At 31.1% G+C, this 24341-nt stretch overlaps 1 protein-coding gene across 3 annotated transcripts; it reads right to left on the reverse strand.

Annotated features, from left to right (window-relative positions):
• Positions 1-794: 794 nt before the first annotated feature.
• Positions 795-18706, reverse strand: LOC110995255 (transmembrane protein 135). 3 transcript variants are annotated; one of them, XM_022262328.2, is made up of 10 exons: positions 18685-18706; positions 6070-6239; positions 5620-5753; positions 4581-4707; positions 4352-4503; positions 4168-4258; positions 3761-3913; positions 2721-2861; positions 1378-1544; positions 795-1016 (listed from the first exon to the last, which is right to left on the reverse strand). In XM_022262328.2, the coding sequence occupies exons 2-10, from the start codon at positions 6226-6228 to the stop codon at positions 962-964; spliced, it is 1179 nt and encodes a 392-aa protein (XP_022118020.2). In that variant the 5' UTR covers positions 6229-6239; positions 18685-18706; the 3' UTR covers positions 795-961. The 3 variants fall into 3 exon arrangements, with proteins under 3 accessions (XP_022118020.2, XP_022118019.2, XP_045487914.1); XM_022262327.2 differs by lacking the exon at positions 18685-18706 and adding an exon at positions 15432-15497; XM_045631958.1 differs by lacking the exon at positions 18685-18706 and adding an exon at positions 15371-15393.
• Between the last annotated feature and the right edge of the window lie 5635 nt (positions 18707-24341).

Raw genomic sequence — 24341 nt, forward strand, 5'->3', positions numbered from 1 at the left:
GTTATCGGCATTTTTTATCCTGTTAACAAAAACTTATTATTTCCATAGCAAAACATAAATGAATCACCTCGGACCTAATTTTCGTTTCTTATTGTATCTCTTTTAAATTTAAATATTAATGGATATGTAAAATTAAATAAGTATAAATGAATAAACATTTCTCAATCTGGGAAACCGTCCAAAAAATTTAGTGATTCTTAAGTTACTGTCAGTTCTCAAATCAAAAAGTCTATAGCGAATGAGAAAGTCAAAGTCAAAGGCAAATACATTAATTCATATAGGTAACATACTGTACAATTATTATGAACGTCAAAAAAAAGAAATATACATTCAATGCTTTTAATTTTACATTTACTGCCAGTTCTCAAATCAAGGGCGTAGAACGGAAACGAAGTACTGCCAATAAACTCTCCACCACTCTTTAGAAAAACGGTGACATTTATAATATTGATATGAAATATTTACTCTAACGTAAATTGACTATTAATACATCTAGTATTGTAATAAGGAATTATGTTCAGTCTGACTACAATGTAAGACCGGAAAATCTTAGAGTTTCCAATTCATTTATTAATTCTATGACTCATAATAACTAAAATTTCCCCCTTATAAGACCCAAAAATTTTGCCTTTTCCCATTGCTTTGTGTAAATAAAAATTAATAAATAGACTTAAAACTAGAAGTGTACCATTGCTAAATTTAATATCCGCACTCTGGCTAGCCCAGATTCAAGAATTTTTTGCAAACGCATTTTGTAAAAGCCTGGAGATAATTGTATAAAGAGAAAACTAAAAAACATTATCACAGTCACCTTTAATGAACATAGGCACAAAAACAATTATCTTACCAAACACTTAAATATACTTAATTTTAAGGTTTCTTACTTAACTATAAATGCTTCATATCTCAAACCCTTTATTTAGGCGTAAATTTTTAATCCATTAAAACCAAATCTTAACTCTCACACCGATGCTATTTTCAATATTTCTAGTAGTCGTTTGTATATTTTGTCAGATCTGAAAAAATAGGTATCAATTATTTTGTGGTGATGGAAAAATTATATCATATCAATTACAGCATACGATTATTATATCATATATTATGTTATAATAAATAAGTCAAACGCTGAATACTGAAACATGAATAACTGCTTTGTATTAGATTTTTATATAGTTTATTTATAGAGGCGACATGAAAGAAGCAAATTTCATTGGCTATAGTAAGATAATATTATTTAGCCTACTCTTATAACTTCGTGGATAAATGAGAATAATTCAATTCGAGTTCCTAAGATTAGCGAATACACACAAATAATACTTGTCAGCTTAGAGCTATTCGATTATTTACCGCAGAAAAACATTACTATGCATAACATACCGTCCGTTAGTAACACTCTTCATTAGATTAAACACGTAGGACGGACATACATCTGGGTGCATGAAACGAGTATGGAAAAGTATTCCTTGACAAATACAGTACATTATGAGAGGCAGCTGAAACTTTTCCGATAGAATTTCCTTCTCATAAAGCATCGTTGAGTAGATCTGTAAAAAATATGAAAATCTTAGAAATTATTTTTAATACTATTTATAATTTAAAAATTCACCCGCGTTAACATCGGGTATTTTGCCAAGATTATTTGCCTGAACAACTATGTGACTGTTCACGTAAAAAAACTTATATGTTTTCGGTTTTTTATGGATTTTATATGCCAGGGAATGTTCCGTTCTAGGAAATATTCTGTTCGAGCCAGTTCATCGTTGATTTTTATTATATATACGTACTAGCGGATCCGACAGACGTTGTCCTGTCTACACGTCTTTAATTTCAAAATTTAAATTTTTAATAAGCCATTTTGATGAAAATTATTATTCAAATGTTATGACAATATCTAACGATCCAGCACATGGTCACACACGATATAACACAATGATAACAAAACTTTTTTTAAATTTCGGGACAGACTAAAATTAAAATTCGAATATTATTTAAAATTTGACACTGCGATGGTAGCGCTGTCTGTCGGATTCAATGTAAAACATTCCAAAATCAACAACAACTAATAAATTGAAAATTAATTAAAAAAACATTGTCCAGCGGACAAAATTGTGAATCTAAACCATTCCCAGATCCCCTTTAACACACACAAAAAATTTCGTCTAAATCGGTCCAGTCGTTTAGGAGGAGTTCAGTCACATACACACGCACACAAGAAATATATATATTAAGATTTGAGACTACTTCTATTACTGTTAAGAGTGATTAATTTTGAGTAGATTTCTTTTGTTATTATTTAATGGTTCCTTATTTAGAATAATTACTTAACGAATAAAAGTACGAATATTGTTACGACCGATCACACTCGAGTGGGGTCGAGCCGCCATCATGACTTTAGACAGTGCGTTCGGGGAACGCAGGGTAGTACTGATTAAGTATACAGTGGAACATTATGTTGAAGAGACACTGGACCGAGTTGGGTCTGTGATTTGTGGTCTACTCATTGTGGATAAGAGTGAGATCGCTGTCTTGTACGTAATGTTGGTAAAGGAATTAATCTAATTTAATACTGTAGGAATATTCGTATCTTTTGAGATACCAAATATATACCCTACTCCGCCATAACCATTAATTAATTGTATTTATGTAATTCATTATCCGTATATAATATTTAATTATATAAACGCGATTAAATAACGATTTAGTGACTTTTACTTCATTACCTTAAAAGCGCCTGTCAGAGCTGCAATTGCAAAACCAAGGTTTGGTTTGAAGAGGAACGAAAGGCCGGCTGCGTAACCGGCAGGTAGCGCGTACAATGCCGAATCATAACCACGCTTACGGCATAAGTAGCAGATTACAGACTGTAATAGAAGATTTATAATTAAATATTAAAATCAATTATTTCTATTTTTTATTTAATTATTTATTAAATACCCATTATAGACTTTTATCAACTGTGTGGTATGGGGCCAAATTTTAAGTTTAGACGATATATAAAACATCGAGCATAACATAATATACTATGTTAAATTAATTGCAAGTTTTTAAATTTAATTTTTATCTGACCAGACATTATATCGACTTTTATTGATTTTGAAATCAAATAATTAATTTGTAAAAATCCTAATCAAATTCGGTACACAAAGAAAGTAAAACTTATGACTTGCTTATACTTAAATGTATGGTAAAATTTTCTATACTGGAAAGATTTTCAAAGATTTCTAGTATATTCCTTATTCTGTAATTTTACTTATATAACAGCTTTTCTTATATATTTTAGAGGTTGCTATCGCGTGAATAATATTTATGAGGTCTGAAGAGACAGTTTATTATGAAGCCACATGTGTTCCAGCAGAAAATAATACCAAAGTTAAATTATAGTCGAGGACTTTCATATAAAATGCTGCTAGGGCCATTTTCTTGTTTATAGTCAAGTCGATGCCATAAATAAAGTAACAATTTCAAATATTAAAACAATTTCAAAAAAAAAATCAAATCAAGAATTATAGTAAGAATTTGAAAGTCTGTAAGGAGGAAGTGTCTGTCTCATCCCAAAACAATGATTGTTTGGCCGGAAATCAACTCTAGAACCACGGGGTTGTATGTATGTTAGCGACTAAGGTTACAAGAAGCCTGTAAATAAGGTTAAATATATGAATGACAAGTTAAATTTATGCCAAAGTAGGCTCCGAGTATCATGATAGTAGCATTTACTTCAAGTTTCCGATAGTTTTATTTTACTAGTCAAAATATTTCGTACTCTATAAATACCGATATAGCTGCCGAAGAATAAGGCCATGCTAAAGTGCCTTCCTCGAATGCTTGACAGAGTTTTCAAAGGCGTCCGAAGTTTTGGCAGAATTGTTTTTGCAAAGGTAAATGCCAGTCCGGCTGAGAAGTATGTCGCTGATCCCTGAAACAAATTTCTTACGAATGTAATGCATTACATTTTAATATCAGAGTTCGTGATGATATTTCGATTCCTTTGAATTCGATGAAAGGTATATTATGTTTATCAACTATTATGTTTAAAAAATAAACGACCTGACAGACGCTATTAATTTTTACATTTAAACATGCCGTGTTGGTGAATATTCAAACGCATGTTAAGTTTTCGTATCGTATTGGAATATATTTTTGGTTTAAAACATATCGAACAAAACTCACCTTAAATATATATTTCAAACACGGACCGTCGTGTGGACAAACATTTTGTTTATCATCTGTTTTTCTTCTTACCTTTTCAGGTGTAAATAACCTAAAAAGGTCAGCAGTCAGAATATTACATTTATAATTGTCTGCCGATGCGCGAATAGAGCCCTATACAATTGTTTAAAGGCTATTAACTTACCAAAGTAACGGTGTTCGATTCTTCTTCTCTCCTTCTAAACGCATGAGATAGAAAAGGAGAGCACTACCCAAGGAGAAGAGAAGCATTTGTTTAGATGTAGTAAGTGATATGTATCCAGAACGCTGAAGGCTACGTAGCCAATACTCTATAACCTGAAAGTGATGTATTGAATATTTATCTATATATTTATAATAAATTAATGAGAGTCAAAACTGCTATATTTACTTACTAAGTTACTAAATAAATTGATAATTAATCCTCTTCTTGATGGAGGTTCTATAAGAATAAATAACCCGTTTATCATATTAGGAATCATCAGATATGTGTAATAGTTTATTTTTCTTCCTAATAGAAATCTGAAAAAGAAATTTGTAATCTTTATTACGTGGAAGAAGAAAGAAGAAAACATCTCCTTTTGAGCGTTCACATTCCACTTTTTACATATCCTAAAATCTAGCCAACTTCAAAAACAAATCGTCAATACACAAACTCTTAGTAATTGCCATACTCGGGGATTTTTCAATTCCGTTGAAGAAGTTACTGGCTTCGCTGGTTTTATTAGTAAAACGATCAGTTTTCAGAAAAACTGGTTTCACTGTAACTCTGACCATAAACCCATATAATTTTATCTAAACGTTTGTAACCCAATCGACAACACAAAGATGAGGCTTAACAAATCAAAAAACAAATCTTAGAGATTGCATATTATTTAGAAGCTACATAGCCCGACATCAAGCTGTATCTATCGCACCGGTTGGTGGACCCTCAAATGACGAGAACTATTTAATATTATTTACCCTTTTTACAAAGTCGAAAGCAAATTGAAAAAAAAGCGTTCAAAAGGTTTGTAAATGACGACCGCCCTACATTTTAATCTGTATTTATAGATACTATTCAGTTTTTATGTTAATATTCTTATATTTTTTGCTATCAATTTCCTCTTATATTTTATTTGAAAAATATTTCCATTGCACGGATTCTCTATGAAATGGAAAAATATATGACAGGATAAAATGGGTGTGTGTTTAACCTAATACTGAAAACTCACTTGGGAAATACACAAGGAAACGAAGTTTCTACATTCCAAATCATACCTATATTTATTCATAGGTACGATTAGAACAAAAAGTATAAACTATTTTTATACATTCAAAGAAAATGTCATATCATATAACTATACATTTTACGAATCGTTTTAGAATACATAAGAACGAACTTGATCGCGAGTCCTAATCCTTAGATAGTTTAATATATAAAATATACCTTACCTAAGAAAGCAGCTAAGTGACACACATGTTCCACTGATGAGTGCCCCTAATATCGTTGACCTAATGTAATACTCTCCAGCCTTTATCAGCTCATTCTTTTCCAGAACCTTTTTTCCGCGTAAAGCATTTTGAGCCTGGAATAGGAATATTCCTTATAGAAGAAGAATAGAAGTTAAACCTATACCTTAGCGGTGTAACCTCTGGTCTGTCATTACTCAAAATCCCTACGTTCTATATCCATAACGAGTCTAATAATCTAAAAACATTCTAAAGACATATTTCTTTACATTGATTAAGTAGGATTATAAATCATATTGGTTAAATTTACGCGCGATATGGTACATGTCCACTCCTAACATAGGAATAGTTTTTCAATATCGGCGGCGGTATCACTTAACATCAGGTGAGCCTCCTGCCCGTTTGCCCCCTGTTCTATATAAAACAACGTACCAAGTGTATAATAGCGTAAAACCGAGCGCTACCAATGAATGAATCTTTGTATGTCTGTATTGATGATGACCAGCAGCTTCTATCCCATGGATGTAGAATCTCACTGCAGTGAAGGTCCCTGCACGCACTGTCGAACATGTGTTTGCTGATCTCCGCCATTTTCAGGAACCCTTAAACAAAGTTTAAATTTGTAAATTTTCAAACGACGACTAGGTGGCGCTGGCTTGACATTTTATCGATATGAAGTAGTATTCTACTACATCTTTTCTAAATTGCATGTTTGTGAGACGAAAAATAATATTTATAAAAATAAATAATCAACAAAATATAGAATTCATCATGTATTTTGTTGATTATTTAATTATTGATTTCACCTTTTTCATCGAACGAATCTTATTGGAACGCGCGAATTGTGATTTTTAAAATTCTACTTGGCGGTTTAACTTGAAATTACCAGTACTATGCTAAGAAATGATTCCATTTTGACAAAGACATCACAATAATAGACTTGACGCGCAATTGCTATTAATATTAATTCCTCGTGTTGAAATGTTTTATACGTTTGTTGGTTGTCAAGGTGAAATATTGTAGTTGCTATGGTGATCTTTTCGATTCTTCGAGAATTATTACCCGAAGTACATTGTTCACTCTATTTCAGAGGATCAAAACTAGATACTCATTTGGTAATCATTACTATAAGGTTATAAAATATGTATTTTTAACGATTAATAATAACAATAGTGAAACTACCTTCATATATATTTTTAAAGTTAAATCACAATTTTTGTTCAAATATTTTCAGGTAATCCTTTTTATAAATGTATTATAAAAATCTCATTAAAAACATAGACTTGCGTAAGCATTAAAGTGTGCAAAATGGGAACAGAGTGGATGATTGTTCCATCAGAGTAATTGAACTAACGAAGATGTAGGTGCAACTATTACACATCTGGGTCACCGCTAACTTGTGCATGCCTCGGGAGTTCTAGTGCAATAATATTATTAGAATATTATATAGTGATCAAAATACTTAAATTCCCCATTCCTTCCTTATCTGTTTTTCTGAATAAATCATCCATCTCATTAGACGCAAAAAATATTTTTCTTGAATTACATGTGTTCCTAAAACCTAATCTAAAACTTAAATAAAGAGGTGGGTAGGCCACGTAGCGCGTTATACAGATTACAGATGGTCTAAAGCAGAAACCGAATGGACTGGTCCAAAAGGAACAAGAAACAAAGGAAGACCAATAGAGCGATGGGCTGACGGGATCGAGAGGGTAGCTAGAAGAAATTGGATGACGATGGCACATTATAAATTAGGGTGGAAAAAGTTGGAGGAGGCCTTCTCCCAGACAAGCGCCGTATCTTAGTTAAAATTGTATTCATATCTATTTTATTAAATTTATGTTAATAGGATGTGGAAGAATAAAGGCTTATTATTATTATTATTACATGATTTCTAAAGGGGTATCCACACATTACGCACAGGTTACGTTTGCTCAAATTTTGTATAATGTTTCTCATTAGTCAGTTCACCTTTTTTGATTCATCATACAACCACTATGAGCGCTATATTTATATAAATGTTCTCGGGGTTTTTGTAAAATTAATTAAAATATCTTTTTGATGATTGTTTTCATTGTGTCTCGTCACTCTCGCGTGTCCATAATTGGCTAGAGCTTCAGATACTCAACCACAATAACCGATAAATTACCAATTCGTCTTTTGTTTTACATTCTTAATTATTATTGAATATCTGTCATACTCAAAATACATGATATTTGCATTTTTATCACTAATTGATAATAAAATTCCTGAGGCAGATTAAAATGTATATTTAATATAGTTTTATTTATTTTCTTATCAGTATCCTTACAGATACTTGTTATATCTATACAAGTACATTGTACCCAAAAGCCAAAAACGGAATATACATTTAAATAAAAACTGTTTGAATGTTACACAGTTTGCAAACATTACTTACTCATACAATATACATATATTATAATCAATAAGTAGTAAGATGCATTGATCGTTAAAACAATTTAATATGATGAGAATAACAAAGCCATTGTTTTTAATAAAATATACGAGACATTTTATATTATATAAAATCGTCTGTTTTTAAGCATTTTGCTAGTAACATTCAATATATCTATTTGTGTTACTATCTGAAGATATATATACGATACATGACTGAGTGACGAAAATAGTTTGTATTAGAACGAGGAATTTAAAATAATTTGTGTAGTGTGAAATAGTAAAAGCGACAATATGCCAGGGCAGTCAATGAAACCATTGAAAATGCCGTGTAAGAATCAGGTCGTGTTGTTTACGTCTATATTCTAGAGATTCAATACCAAAGTACTTAAAAGAATCTATATAGTTACCTTACTTTCGGAAATCCTTAAAACTTTTTATTTAAACTTTATTTAGGTATTATCTATCGTAGTATGTAATTTTATATAGTCTGTCTAATGTCTATATATAATCCTATATACTAATATTGAATTCTAGGTATCTAATTCTTGGTAATCATTTTTATTCATCATTGTTAATAAAGCTAGATCATTTTCAATTGTGCAATATTTATTTTAAAAGATCGTATTATTGATATTAGAAAAAGGTTTAAAATTGAAATTGTTATAAATTCAAACATATTGCTGAGGGATGGCAATATAACAGGGTTTCAAGGTGAACACAAGATACTTGAGGAGGCAAGGGCTACAAAGGGCTGTACAACCATTAATGATAATGATTTTGATAGCATAATAAATCAATTATCATTAGGCGCGTCCACACAGAGCGAGGTCCTTTGCGCGGCAATGGCCTCGCGAGACTGCCTATTAAATAGCTCACATAGGTAGCATGTGCTCGCATCAACGGGATAACATACAACATTATTTTTGGCTATGTTATAAAGTTGAAAATGATTGATTTTGAAACTTGTAGTTATGGCACTATATACAGTTATCAGTTATTTTCTATCTATGTTAACATGGTTACGGATATCTGATAGCTTAACTTCTCTCCTTTACCATGTGCAGTGACGTAAATGATAAATGTTTTAAGTGCACTCGAACCGGGCAATAAAATAGCGAGGTTGTGGCCTTAATTTACATGCACTTTACTTTTGCGTACTGAGATCGATAGTTCTTCAAGTTCTTCTGAAAAGCATGCAATTAAAAGTACGCAAGTATATAAAACGCAAAGAAAATCATGACCTTTTTCAGGATATATGGGGAAAAAGACGATAATAGAAGTATTTAATAAGGGTTAGATACAGAACTAAAAGAGATATTATTTAGTATTTTGGTTCTCTTCTACTCAGGAGAGTCTTGCATTTTACTTAAAATTGATCATATTAATTTGTTGCCAAAAATGCCAACTTTTACAATTATAACACAGTAAGTTTTTATTGGACTTAATTTTTTTAACATTCTTCTAACGCTAATGTTAACGCAGTTTTCACTTCAACGTAAAAAACAGTTGTATAAAATACACCTGTTTCAAACTACCTCGTAGGTAAACATTTATAAAGTAAGTAGCTCTTAAACTAGTATTTGTTATCAAAAGTAAATAGTTTGAGTTCAATTCTGTAACTGATGTTGCAAATTCTTGGAATTTTGTGCTCTAACATTAAACATTCCATGGCAACTTGACGAAGTCTGTATAATATGAAATACATCATCAATCAGGTGTCAACACGTGATGACCAACCAGCGCAATCAGTTAATCCCTTTCTAGTAAGAGTGATATGCTGTTGCCTTTGGGCCAAATACAAACTGCCATGGTCCGTGATCAGAAAACCGGCGTGAAGTGATTAAATAGGTTAGTTAGGCCTTATTGTACTCGCGTTTCGTTCTGTGAGTGAGACTCCCGAATTCCATCCACTATTATATATTATAATTTGTATAATACTCGCATAGTATAATATATAAATTGGCGTCGTTTAATATTTAAAGAAAGGCAGATCATCAGTATTCTGCTATCTATGGCATGTGTCACCATAGATCTTCGTATTTTAGGCATTCTGGTATTCTCGCAATACCTTCCTGGATCATATTCGAATAAGTTCCATTTATTCCCAGCTAGGGTAAATCGCCAGGAATCAAGCTACCTATAAGCGAGAAATTGATAGAATCCTATTAGCTTTAATGCGTGTTGATAATGGAGGTGAAGGTAGAGGGTAACACTGATATAAAAATAAAGGAATTTCTTATGAACCGTTTATATCTTTCCTTTACATACTTCCTGAACCATCCTATGTTTCCTACAAAAACACGATTTTACACCAAAAAGCTATTACTAGTATGTATGCTTCCGGCATATTCCCTTTAATATGTGTTTATTATAAAATATAAGGGCGGAAAAGGTTTTATATAAACGCTTGGTACGTTTATAATCTAGGAGATAGTACTAACGTCAAAAGCTTAACCTTAAATATAGGAAATATGCATTATTATAAAAATAAATACACAAACGTGTTCAAGAAGACAAACAAAAAATAAACATAAACCTGTTATCCATACAAAATATAATTAAGTTTGAAATGCAATTTTTTATATTATTTTAATATAAAAAAATTACTAGGCTATAGGTAATATAGCTAATTTACAATAGAATACCGTAATGAAAAATATTTTTTTAAATTTATATTTCTATCTCAGAGAAGTAAAGGACATATACATAAAATTCGTATTGTCTTATTATCGTGTTCGGTACTGAAAAACAAGGTTATCAAAGAGATACATAATCTCGACTTTACAACTTAAATTACCGGCTAATTCAATTTAATTAACACCTTATCCTTCACACTATTATAATATGAGGGTAACTTTTAATTTCACTTAAAACAGCGACCTGGCAGTAGCGGACGAGGCAAAGAGAGCTAGTAAGACTTGGAGCGAGGTGAAACACGAGGCTCAAGACCGAACGCGATGGAGACTCTCTGTGGACGCCCTCTGCCCCACCAAGAGACTACTACGAGACTAAAACAGCGACACAACTATATAGCGTCAATGGTATATAGTTGTGTTTTTATTTTAACACTTATGTATGTATTGTATAATTTAAAATAATGTTTAAATAATTATAAGTTTACAATAAAACATAACTTCAATCCGTTAAAAAAGTGTTTTCTTTAAATGTGTAAAAGTTATCTTATTAAAAGACAGTACTATGTATGTAGTTTTTAGTAAATTTTTTTAAACTTTATATTATAGAATGGACAATAAAAAGATGAATAAACACTTCTGTGATCCTATACTATACTCGATATATTTAAACCTATTTATAATTTATTTAATGTTGTGTTTAAGTCTCCTAAGTGGCGTAGAAGTTAAGCAAGTCTTTTACCTGTAAATTAGGTTGAAGTTTTTGAATACTACATTTGACTTTTCAGTATTTTGTGGCAAGAAATTTTTGCCATAATAATTTCAAAATATAATATTAGTGTTAAAATATCGGTGCATAAGCACTGAAAATTTTATTTTTTATAAAATTCATGAAAGACTACGCTAATTATATTTCCCGCGTTAAAAAACTCTATACGTCTGTCTTACTACGACTCTGTATGATATATATAGATGTTATTGCCACAGTTATGTATACGAATATTATTTGTACAAAAATTATTGTTATCGTGATATAATTTTTAGAGATCTGACAGAAATAGCATGGCCTTTAGCGTGTAACTCATTTCACTCAGGTTGTAATCAATTATTCATGTGGGAGTTACTTCATAATATACACTGTATTCTTCAAAAACTTTAGTCAAAAAGTGAATGGCTGTAAATTTACATTTACTACCAGTTCTCACGTGTAATGGCTTAGCTTATTGTAATTAAATAAAAGTAATTAATATATAAATAAGAAATCCGACCATATTTCCTGTTATTGAGGCATGGTCAAATAGGATCAGCAACACTTTACTTAACAGTATTGTTCGAACAACAGGCAGTAGTAGTATCAAGGGGAATCATGGGAGAAATGAATTAATACATAGCACCCTTTTACGAATATGACGTACTCCGCCATATTGTAACGAGAGAGATAACCCGAACGATGGACGTCGCCATAAGTAATTTTACTGAGCATGATGTTTCCTGCTCTGGGAAGAATACGGGAATAAAGTAAAATAACTACATCTTCTAAAGGATTAAGTGATACTAGGTAGGAAATCATCGTATAGAATGATAATATATATTATTAAATCCAATGCCATTAGCTGGTTTCTTAAGCTTTTTTGTACCTAAAATGATTAATTGCATAAAAACTTATAAATTAAATCAACAGCAAACAAACTGCGTTTTTGTATATAATCTGTAATTTATTGTTGAAACGATTTATGATGTGATTATTTAAATATGACGAAAAATTTACATTTTCATACTTTTCAAAAAGTCACCATAATGTAAATAAATGTATTAATTATTTTGTTCAATGACAATGGCAATTGAATTTATGTAGGTAAGTGTATAGTGATTATGCATTCTAAAACAATGTTGTTTATAAATATTTACACTCTGCAGAAGCAAATGTATAATGTATTTTTTTGTTGCATTCTACGTTTTACCTATTGTATTCCGAATCAAATCGACTTGCCTCATAATGATTGTTCATAAGTATTGCCAACATATAAAGCGTTTCATTTTTTTAATTTTAGACGACTATTGATATTAATGTAATAATTTAAATATCCTTGTATTATGTAATATGTATATTATCAATACATATATAATACAATGATAATATTTTTAAAAATGGATTTCGCCTACAATATCTTTTTTATTACTAATTTAAATGAGATATTTTAAAAACAAAACTTACAAATTATTTTTTCAAATGGCTCCAGGTAACTGCGTAATTAACAAGTAAAACAATTATGTATAATTATTCTCTGACATTCAACTCCCGAGACGCGACCTCAAACTGTATTGTATGCTCAATGACTCGTGCGCATTGTGTATTTGAACCAATACTTGGGATATGATATTAACATATTCTTTTAATGCAATAGGAACCGAAAATATCAGAATAGTAATTCTAGAGTAACGTTGGCTAGAGCGTGCGAGGTCGTGCGTTCGAATCACGGCTGTGAAATAAGGGACTTATTAACAGTACATTACACGGTGAAAATCAAAATGCAAATTTAAAAAAAAAACAAAATGCAGATACATATATTTATGACTTAGACCAGAGGGATTAGCTCTAATAGTGTTTGTACCGAAAACTATAATTAGCGTTACTTCCATAACAGGCTTATCTGATAAGAACGATAACGTTCATATGGCATACGGGCAAGTAACGTTGGTCGACTAAAAAAAAGCTGCGTACAAAGTACACATGTTAGAAGTAAAACTTCCTTGTAAATTAATTATTACTAAGGCAAAAGCCCCAATAGATGATCATGTACCAGTATATGATCACTTGGTGTATTTGTATATCTATATACACACAGTTTACACTGTTGTAAACGTGCTAATAATAATATTAATAAAATTAAAATCTGTGTTTACTGCACAAGACGTTTTGCGACAGAATTGCCATCTAAATTTCTAATATGTAACTACTAAACGAATACATCAACCAATCGCCTGTATTTTTTCTCGATCTCCCTACCTCACTCTCTCTCTCAATCAGTCTCAATCGCTCTCTCCCTTTTCTTTGACAAAAACGCACATTTTCGTAACGTTCCGCAAAAGATTCTCCTCATGCGCTCTAAGAAGTTTCAATTTAAGTCCATCTCATGTAGTCACATCTCAGTAGACAATTATTTAATTAGGTCTTTAAAGGGTAGTTAGGCGATTTTATAATGAAAAACTGTGAGGTATGAAACATGTGGCCTGCCTCGACTTCTTACAGCTGGGCGTTTAGATTCTTTCGATTTTGAAATAAATTTTAATTCCTAACAAACATAAAAATATAACTTTAAAAATATCTCATTTAAAAGGCAATTCATTAATCATTAATATCTACTTCGTGCTATAATAAGTACTGTTGTATTCATTGTATACAACAGTAATTTAAAATATAATATATAATTTAAGTAGTAATTTTCTTAACCTACAAATTAATAATAGAAATAATTAAAAGTCATTAAAATTAAAATCAAATAAATTTAAAAACTTTGGTCCCTGTGGCAAAATTATATATATTTTATTACGCGACGCAAATAATTTATCACACTTAATGTGATGGGCATAATAAATTTCATTTTTGAAGTTATTCATCGTGAATTATTTAAAGAATTAAGAATTCATGAGGCGCTCAGATGACCTGACTCCTGAGCAATTCTACAAACATTTATTTGTACAATATAAAAATCCTACCATTAGTTCATGAAACATGAACATTCTATTTGTTACACACGGTTAACGAACGAGAGAAAATAAAATTCAGTATTACAAATGTTTCGAAATAGGACTTGTTTGGCTAGAAAGAGTTGCCTGTAGGTTTAAAAACATGTTTTATCAAAATATCTCATAAAGTTTTTTCGCTTCTGTTCATAAAACAAAGGAAAACTTAACTTTCGGTTGTTGACTAGACATAAATTTTGAATAAAGTGTATATAAATAGTGTTCAGTAGTTTCTGAGATCCCGTATTGGGGCATGGGGCTTTTCAATGCATGCATCATAGAGAGGCATTTAGTTAAACGTCCGTTTTTTAAAAGACAATCATACTTTACGATATTTAAATCCAAAGTGAAGGCCATGTTTTGTTTATGCTTACAACTTAAAAACCATTTAAATCAAGATTAATAAATGATTATATGTATATAATCTTTACAAAAAGACTTACTCTTTATACGTAATTAACAGTAATTACGCATCACAAATACATCATTTAAATATTTAAGAGTCTTCTTTATTTAATTTGAAGTTCATTACTCTGTGCAAATAACCGTTGAAATTCATATGAACAATATTTTGTCAAATTACGGACCATTTCATCTATTTTTGTAACATACATTGCGAAGTTTGGTACGGTACGCGTATAAGTACTAGACTAGGTATTTCTTTTTTAAATACCTAGTTCGAATCTTAGAATCGTGGAGTACTTTAACTTATGAACAAATACAATTCATAGAGAGTATACCTTTTGTCAAGAAATCTTAAAGAAAACTTAATTTTTCGAAAAACTTGTGTTTTGGTAAATAAATTGTAATTGTCGTTTATCGGAAAACCATGATTATTGTCCCGATAACAAGACAAAAACAGTTTTTTTTATAAAGAAATATGTAGTATATTCCAAATTAAACCCGCAGTGTTTGTTGTATTAAATTAGTAAACACACTTATAAAACTTGATACAATAAGTCAAAATTTGATTTGAATACAATCGAATTACACACTTACCAGTATCGCAAACACATCTACATGCTTCACTGGTAAATGACTGACTGAAAAGCAAACATTATCTATGCATGATAATCGTTTTGATAAGGTTCGGTCATAGCACTAGTCATGTTAATTAAATGCAGCCTATGATGTGATGGACACACATAGGTCTTTTATTTCTATATGTCGATTATTACTCGTGAATTGTCCCTGTCAAGTGTTTGCATTATACGTCAAAATGTCAAGATGTTAAATCTGTGGAACTGTTTCTAATATATAGCAAATTTTTCTAAATTTATATAATTGATGCATTCATTAATAGCTACTACCCAAAACGAGAAAATGTTTCCAGCGTTATTAAGGAACAAACTTTAAAAAAAAATTTGATCTTTTTTTTAACACTTTTTAATTATTATTATTATTACTTTGTGGGATAAGAAAATTATTGTTTTATACTATTGTAATATTATGAGGAAATGTATTGAATTGCAGCTAAAAGTCTTTATGTTTTTATTTTAATTGTTATTATCAAGAACCATCAACAATTATGTCCTCATTATTAACGTTGTTTTGTTATTATAATATTCCACTTTGTGAAACTCTTCGATCAATGATTACTATAGAAACACAACAACAAACTAGGTCACTGATTTAACCCTGTGTTTGTTCAATTAAAGAGGCGTTATTAGTTATATACAGTGACCGTTCGAGTAATGGTTGTATCGGACTAAACATGCGTTCCTATAAAATAAAAATTATATATGCACCCATTTACAGATGAAACTGTGTACTGGCAACTTGCCAATACAATTATTATGGTCCTATGGTCTAAGAGCCAGTGCTAATTGATACAATATTTGGTTAAATTGTGTATTGCTCACTCGGTCCTCTGAGAAGCAGTGGGATTACCTTTTCGTTTTGGAATGGAATCTTATCACTGTTGGCCTGAAGGGCCGGGATAGCTTGGACTGTTTTCGGAAGCATTGCTCGGCCGTAATCGGCCCTTGTGACTAGCGCAAGGGCATCTTCTGCGAGATTCGGACCAGGAGATTAGCTCACTAGAGTAAGCGAAGTACCTAGTAAAAAACCTCACCTTCCCCGGTGAAGGCGATTTTATGCCCTAATCTGATTTGATTTTCCTTAGTCGTGCAGCGGATTTTAATTTGTTGTTAGCTATCGTGATTTGATCATCCGTAGGTACCCACAAATACATGTCGTGTTTTGCCGTATCTTCTCCTACGGGCCTTGCTTTTAGGATAGATAGTAGTATTTTGGATCACCTAGAGTGAGTTGAGTCCTGAATACCCTCGTAAACTAACTTAAGGTCTGTCTATATACAATATTCATTTGGCATATAGCCTTAAACAATTGAATATTTAATAAAATAAAAAGGGTAATAATACATCACCATCTTTTAGACTATTAGTAAGTGCAGTACGCTAAACAACTCTAAAGCTCACGGTAGATTACCTTTGTGGGAGATAAAGTGTGCCAATTTTTGAAGAGCTATTTGTTTTTACTGTTGCAACATTTCTGTAATTTGCTAGTTTTCCGAGCACTAATTTCATGAGAAATTTTAGTTGTTTTACATATAAAGACCGGCTGAGAAGTGATATAAGTGTTGTAGGGTAGAAAATATTTCTGCAAAAATTACCAATCTTTGACGAAAGTAATGAAATGTTTTTAGTTAATTTTCTGTGTCTATCTGTGTATGTGACGTGTTGATTATGTATATATGTACATCATTTTAGCACTGATACACAAATTGGTCACAATTTCTCCGTCCACGTTATTTAGATTTTTGGTAAAAAATTATAAATTACTACTAAATACCCCAACCCAACCCAAGTAACCCAAGCGACTCTTTTATTGATTTTTAAGACAGAAGTGCAATCTGACACAATTTTTATTGCTCAAGGGATAAAACCCAGCAGCTCCGGGATGCTGATTGTACGTTACCTACAAAAGTACAAGGGACACATTTATTTTATTTATTTATTTATTTATTTACACTTCGTTGCTAAAGAAATACAAATAACACAGTATATATGAATTACAAGGGATGCAACGGGCGGCCTTATCGCTAACAAGCGATCTCTTCCAGGCAACCCAAGTAAGAATAGAAATAAATAAAGAAAAATGATGGGTGCAAGAAGTGCAGAAGTTATATAAAAAACAAAATAAATTTATATTAAAATATAGATCCTTAATCTATTTGTAACTATATATATTATAATAAACAAAAGTATCTTTACTTTTTATTAATATAGTTATAGCACAACTATTAATTGCTGATTATTATATTATTGCTGAATTTCGAGAAGGAATGTTAAAATATATTTTCTAGTCAAAGAGGAGTGTAGAGTTCAGTACGATATACAATCTAATAATTTAAGCTGTTTACTGAACGCGAGGATTTTGAAGCGATACATCAATGTTTGTAGATTGCGATCGTATGTGCTTAAAGTTTCATACAGGAAATTGTTAGTTCCAAATAAAACTTTGATACAATTTTGAATCTAGATTAAAAATGTACTATATTTTCAGATTCAGAGACAGGACTAAGTGTCTCCCATATGTCAAATGCAAAACGTTTTTGACACAGGGGTTTGGCAATATATTATAGGTATATTATATGATTAGCCTTTTGTATCTGATTTATTACATCGGTTTTTCGGTCTCAGATGTGATCGTAAGAGACAAATTAAGGAACGATTAGTACTCAAACTAACCCTGAAGAAGCACTTTAATAACTCTGAAATGGGTTAGTAATTTTCATGCATAGAATCATATAATATTACTAGCAGACTCGGCCAAGCGTTGCTGTGGCTAATAAATCTAACTTATTTTACGGATTTGTCAGTTAGTCGAAAGAAGCATAATTTTTTAAACCGAACCGGAACCGTCTGATGAATCCGGCTATAGTAGAATTTAAGTATTCAAGTTCTTTCTAAAGAAATATTATAATTGTCGAAAAAAAAAGAAATTTTTTTGTTTGAATAAAATTGATTTAAAAAATATCATCACCTTTCTCTTGAAATTATTACACAGTAGTGTTCTGTACCATCAGGGAAGGTGATTAAATAGTATGACGTATGTATATACAGGTAGTTGGTGAAGCTATTTTTTGAATGAAGTGCAGTGCTGGATGACCCACAGCCGTATGGGATACCATACCGTAAAACTAAGGCAACATAACTGTTATGTGTTTTTGAGGCCACTTCACTAAAAGCAAATACAATTTGCGCGTGTTTATCGTAAACGTACTTACATGTGTAATTTATCGCGTTCAACACAATATATAACGACCAATTAAATTAATAAACTGGAGGACGCCGTTTATAAGTATATTCAGAGCTCTCCGACGTCACTTCATACATTTAGTGTGTGTGACGTCATAATTGTACGCGGTTTAGTATGACGTCACTTACGATACGTGACGGACGTAACCGGTTTTATCTTCACTGTTGCTTTTGTCACTCGAAAAAAATAAACGGGACAAAACTTTTTTAAAGCTAATTAAAACCAAAATATGTTTATTAATAAGATTGTTAGTAAATTCTGTGATTTCTGAAGGGTCTGTTTCACAATGTCCGGATAAGCACGCGAAACGTCGGTTTAAATTTAAAATTATGTACAAATAATTATAAGTTTAAATACAATAATACATAACTATAATCCGTTAAAAAGTGTTTTTCTTTAAATGTGTAAAAGTTATGTTAATAAAAGACAATACTATGTCCGGATAAGTTCCAAATAAGCTATTTATTACTTATTGGTAGGATAAACTGTATTTTTGCGTTTCACGACTATCAGATAGCGCTATTCGTCATGAATGTCTAATTAATTTGCTATATTTGTTTTAAGTATTGTAGAATTGTTTGATGATTTGCTTTTTTTTCAAAAACAGTACCGAAAGTTTTTTACGTCGGCTTTTTCTCTCGGCCAACACCCTCTGTCTTCTTTGCCGATGAGTAGGGATGCCAACAAGGCGAATTTAATGACGTGGAATAAGTGATACCATGATGATCTTATGTTCCAAAATAAACGTATTTTATTTTTTATGAAACGCTAAGTATATTATTCGGAACTTTTATCTTCCGAATAATTTATAAGTTTCATAGCTATTTGGTAATTATCCATACATTGTGAAACAGGCCCTAATATATATATATATATATATACAAGGTTAAAAACAATCCCGGATTACATATATTAGACATAAGTCGTCATTGATGAGAGAGACCATAATCGGAAGGGGAACTAATTTATTTACTATAAAAAGTTAACGTAAATGATTAAAAAATTTCGGCCCCACACGGAGAAATGTTCTCACCTCTGGGCGGGAGCTCAGTACTAGCTCCTTCCACTTGAGCATTTTCAACGGTGACCAATCTCTTTCCGAGCGGCTTGATCATTTCGCGATGCGTGAGATGTGGGGTCTCTGCATCTTCTGAACATTACAGAAGATGCACTTAATTTGTGATACCATGTGCTACCATGATGATCTTATGTTCCAAAATAAACGTATTTTTTATTTTGTGAAAACCGCCATTTTGAGCCCTTTTTTTCTAGAGTTCATCAACGATAAATCCATCTGACCTCATCCAATGCACTTAGCACCAGCTCGTGGCGATAAATACATCCTCTATGAGATTATATTGGCCTGAGGCCAATTTTAATTTCGCATAGTGTTGCATACTCCGGACGAGGTATGGGCGTGTTCTTTGGTAAATACACTAAGAGGCTGAATACATCTGTACGCCGCTGATAATGATTAATAATAATAGATTGTTTGCTTATTAATAATTTTTCCACACAGTAACACAATGTAACTAAATGCTTATTATACATTTAAATTTTATCTTGAACCTATCATCTGATCTTGATCGTTTTGCCTATTAATTTACTAAGGACTGGATACCATTACCATGAATGTAAAATACCGACGTTTAATATTTATGGATAACGTTGTCAATTCGACGTGTACCTAAATATTTTTTTGTATAATAAAGGAAAAACCCAAAGTAAAACCTTTAAAACTTTGCCTTAAAGATAACTTTCATTGATAATTATTTATTTCACGCAAATGGCAATTGCAAGCTCACCGTTTAGATGTGCGTTATCCCTAACTCTAGTTCAATTTCACCGTGAATAGATTAAACGTAAAGCCGTTAGGAAATTGAAGTTTGGAATAAATCTTCAGATCTTCGTACTTTACTGAGTAAATAGAGTAAAGTATTACTGCTTCTTGGATATTAAAAATGTTCCAAATTGTTATATCATATCCCAAGTAAATTCTATTTGTATATTATATTATGGTTCTTATTATATTCCACGTGTTACTTAATATTTTTTATTCAATTCATATGTCAAAATTTATTTTTATTGAATTCTTTTTCTACATTGGAATAAATGAATAAATAATAATGAATGAATTGCTGTTCACTGGTCTCCAAAACTCGAGAATCGCCGGTCCGGGTCGAATAATAAAATATATTTTTTTATTTAATATATAAATATGAAAATAATCTAATAATTAACCCCTAGCCTCACACTTGAACCCCACGGCCCAAAAGTCTCCACACCAAAACAAACCAAATTTGGAAGAAAGTCTCTCATATTATATAAAATATAAATACAAATTTATATTATGTTATAGAACAGGCAATATCTGTTATATATACTAAATATTATATTAATTACTACTACTACATTACTACCAAATTACTTAAGAAATAAATCAATATATCTAAGGGCTTTAATGGTGGAAGTTTGTAATCGGTTTAGTAGTTTTTATTTAATTTATTACAAATAAAAAATAAATTCATAAAGGTATCATAATCTACACTTATGAACGTCAAAATAAAATTCATTAAATGCTTTTAATTTTTACATTTACTGCCAGTTTTCAAATCAAGGGCGTATAACGGAAGAGAAGAACTGGCAATAAACTCTCCGCCACTCTTTTTATATAAATTAAAAATCTTGACTATACGTCATATTAGTAGACATAGACTAAAAATTAGTCATTTAAACTTAGGAAAACCTGGTTTTATCCTTATTTTCGCGGTTTACCTAGGTAAACAATAATTTAAAATCTATTATTCCAAAAATAGTTTAACAATTTAAATTGGGTTTTCCCATATTTATGTGGAACACTTGTTTGTTAAAATAGTTTATAAAAAATCGGCGCTTTATAAGTTTTAACCAAACAGTTGTATAAAAATATATTCCACTTAAATGATGAAACTTACAAAGCGATCTCTTCCAGGAAACTTTTAAAGAGAAATAAAATTAATTAAGGCAGAAAACAGAAAATAATCGAACAAAAAAGTAAAGGACACAAAGATTGTTATAATTTTGTAAACTTTATTAGAGGTGTGATGTAGACAAGCAATGCTTTATTTAGATTAAAACGGATATAAACAACTCCGCATCCCATATTTGACAAAAAAACAAATGAAACAATGAAATAAAATTAAGAGAAAACACCGTTACAATATTTCCTATATTAAACCATTTCTAAGAATAACTATTTATTACTTATGACATTAAATTTAAATCGCAACCAACAAATTTTAAATAAATAATTAACAAAACATCTTTGAAGGAAAATGTAAGTAAGCTGACAATTTTATGAAATCTCGAAAATATATTACGAGGCTTTTCATCAGGCTTCAATGGAGATTGAAAGGCCGAAATACGCTCGGCTTAACAAGACGGATATAAAAATTGTTATCATTAATGTTGTACTGTTAACAAATACTCCTGCGAAAGGTTTGGCTGGATGAGACAAATTTAAATTAACGCACGTATGAGAAACTTCTTATACGTAATTATATGGCATCGTTATTAATAGCTCCTCTTCGATGAATGGACAAATTAATAAATAATAATTGTAATTCAGTACACACTCATTCACAGACACATACGTAGACACACACACATACATTTACCCCTTGTGGTTTCCTTAAAGTATATACATTTCTTATGTACATATTACAAGGAAACCACACGGAAAGGAATAAAGTGTGCAATCAACTTTGTAAATATACTTACTGTTTTAGAAACAGGATATGGAAATATATCTTTGTTACACACAAATTTGCATTTCAATTGAAAATCTCATTTTTTTAAGAATGTCCGCCTAAACTAATTTCGATGACAAAACAGCTTATAATTATAAAAGATTTTAGAGCATTGTTTTGTTGTAAAGGAATTTATATTAGCATTATTAAAATTCTAAAAACATTCAAGTATATTTCTTTTTTGACGTTCATAAGTGTATATTATGTTACCTACATGAATAAATGATTTTTGAATTTGAATTGCTCAGGAGCGTACGGACTCGCCTGTCTACCATAATATGTTGACAACGAATTAGATCATATATCGGCCAGAAGTACAAAGAATTTGGAGAAACTGATCGTGTTAACACAGAAACAAAAGATGACGTGGCCGTTCACTAACCAGATGTCCAAACTGTCCGCTCCAGATGTTTCTGAAGAGAGAGAAGCTCAGAATCCATACTTATAAAGACTTTCGCGAAGATATTAAAAAAAAACCGCAGCGTTTCATAATATTATTGTAGTATTGATATTATCTTGATTAATCAGATGACAATGATTTGTATACAGAGACCCTAAGTAAGCTTTATGAGTGATTAGTAATATTAGCCTATGTTTGACCTATTTGTGTTGTCCGCATGTTCACAAGACATTAACGTCAACTGATTGTTCTTTACGACGTGTACAATTACAAATCATGCTCTGAATATCGACGTATCACAACAACAGATTGGTTAAAACAGTAGCATCATTACAGCTGACATAATTATTATCCTGCCAAATTACGTCGACCTTATATTTTTACTTCCATTAATAAAATAATAATTGAGCATGTAAAAATAATTTTGACATATATGCTGCGAGGAAAACTCGAAGACGACTGGACCAATTTGAGTATTTTATAATATTAATATATATTAATTCCTTTAATTCCTTTTTTAGGGAGATAATATTTACTCAATAAAAAAATATTTTTATTTAGAAGGATTTTGTTCCGGGAAAGCTTAGTAATAAAATGTATCGGCTCGTACAGCAAAATGTTCCATGTGTAGGTTTGTGGATGTAAAAAACATAGTAAGGTAGAGAAATTTGCGAGGGCTATTAGTAATTTATTGTTAATAAATACGTGTATCATGTTGTTGGTAGATTAGGGTTTTCGCTGGTATTAAGCAACTATTGCAAGTAATGACAAAAACAATATGTTAGTCTCACCTAAAGTGCATTGACAGAATATTTTTCGTACAACTGTTTCGATTACTCTGTCATCCTGACCCAAATTGTATTTCATGTATTCAATACAGAATGGCGCTGTTATTACGATTGAATTAAGGTAATGTTACATGTAATTGAACAATATGTAATTTGGTAAATTACTCAGAATAAAAATATTTTCTCTTATTTTCATCTTATTGCCTATTTGGAGGACTATTTGTATTTTTTACTATCATCGTTTAACAGCGTATATGAAATTAAAAATTGTTATTTTCGTCATGGTTTGTACGCACTACGCATGACAAACAAAATATTGATTACTTTTAATTTAAGTAGAAGAAATGCAAAAACTTTAACATCTTACGCAGTTCTTGCTATGCGTTTGGCAACATATATTTTTAAGTGATGTATATATTTTATGACGTGTTAGCCTGGGATCAGCTCTCATCCCGCTTCATAGATTTTGATTGGAATTTCTGTCTATGTGCGCGTTTAACAGTTGCTCGTACGGTTGGGATTACTGGCATGCCTTAGACCCAAAAAGTCGACGGCGTGAGTCAGGCACAGAAGGCTGATCACCTACTATTAAAGAAATAAATCATCACGAATTTATGTTTTCTTATAAATGTGTTCTTGGTAAATTTTT

Source organism: Pieris rapae, chromosome 17 (assembly GCF_905147795.1).
Source record: "Pieris rapae chromosome 17, ilPieRapa1.1, whole genome shotgun sequence".
In the NCBI taxonomy this organism is placed as follows: Eukaryota; Metazoa; Arthropoda; class Insecta; order Lepidoptera; family Pieridae; genus Pieris; species Pieris rapae.

Excerpts from the sequence above, each read along its gene's own strand:
- LOC110995255 (XM_022262328.2), bottom strand. The coding sequence starts at position 6,228 with ATGGCGGAGATCAGCAAACACATGTTCGACAGTGCGTGCAGGGACCTT. Across the intron at positions 4,708-5,619 it reads TCACTTAGCTGCTTTCTTAG|ATTTCTATTAGGAAGAAAAA; the intron begins GTAAGGTATATT and ends TTTCTTTTTCAG. Across the intron at positions 1,545-2,720 it reads CTCTGACAGGCGCTTTTAAG|ATCTACTCAACGATGCTTTA; the intron begins GTAATGAAGTAA and ends TATTTTTTACAG.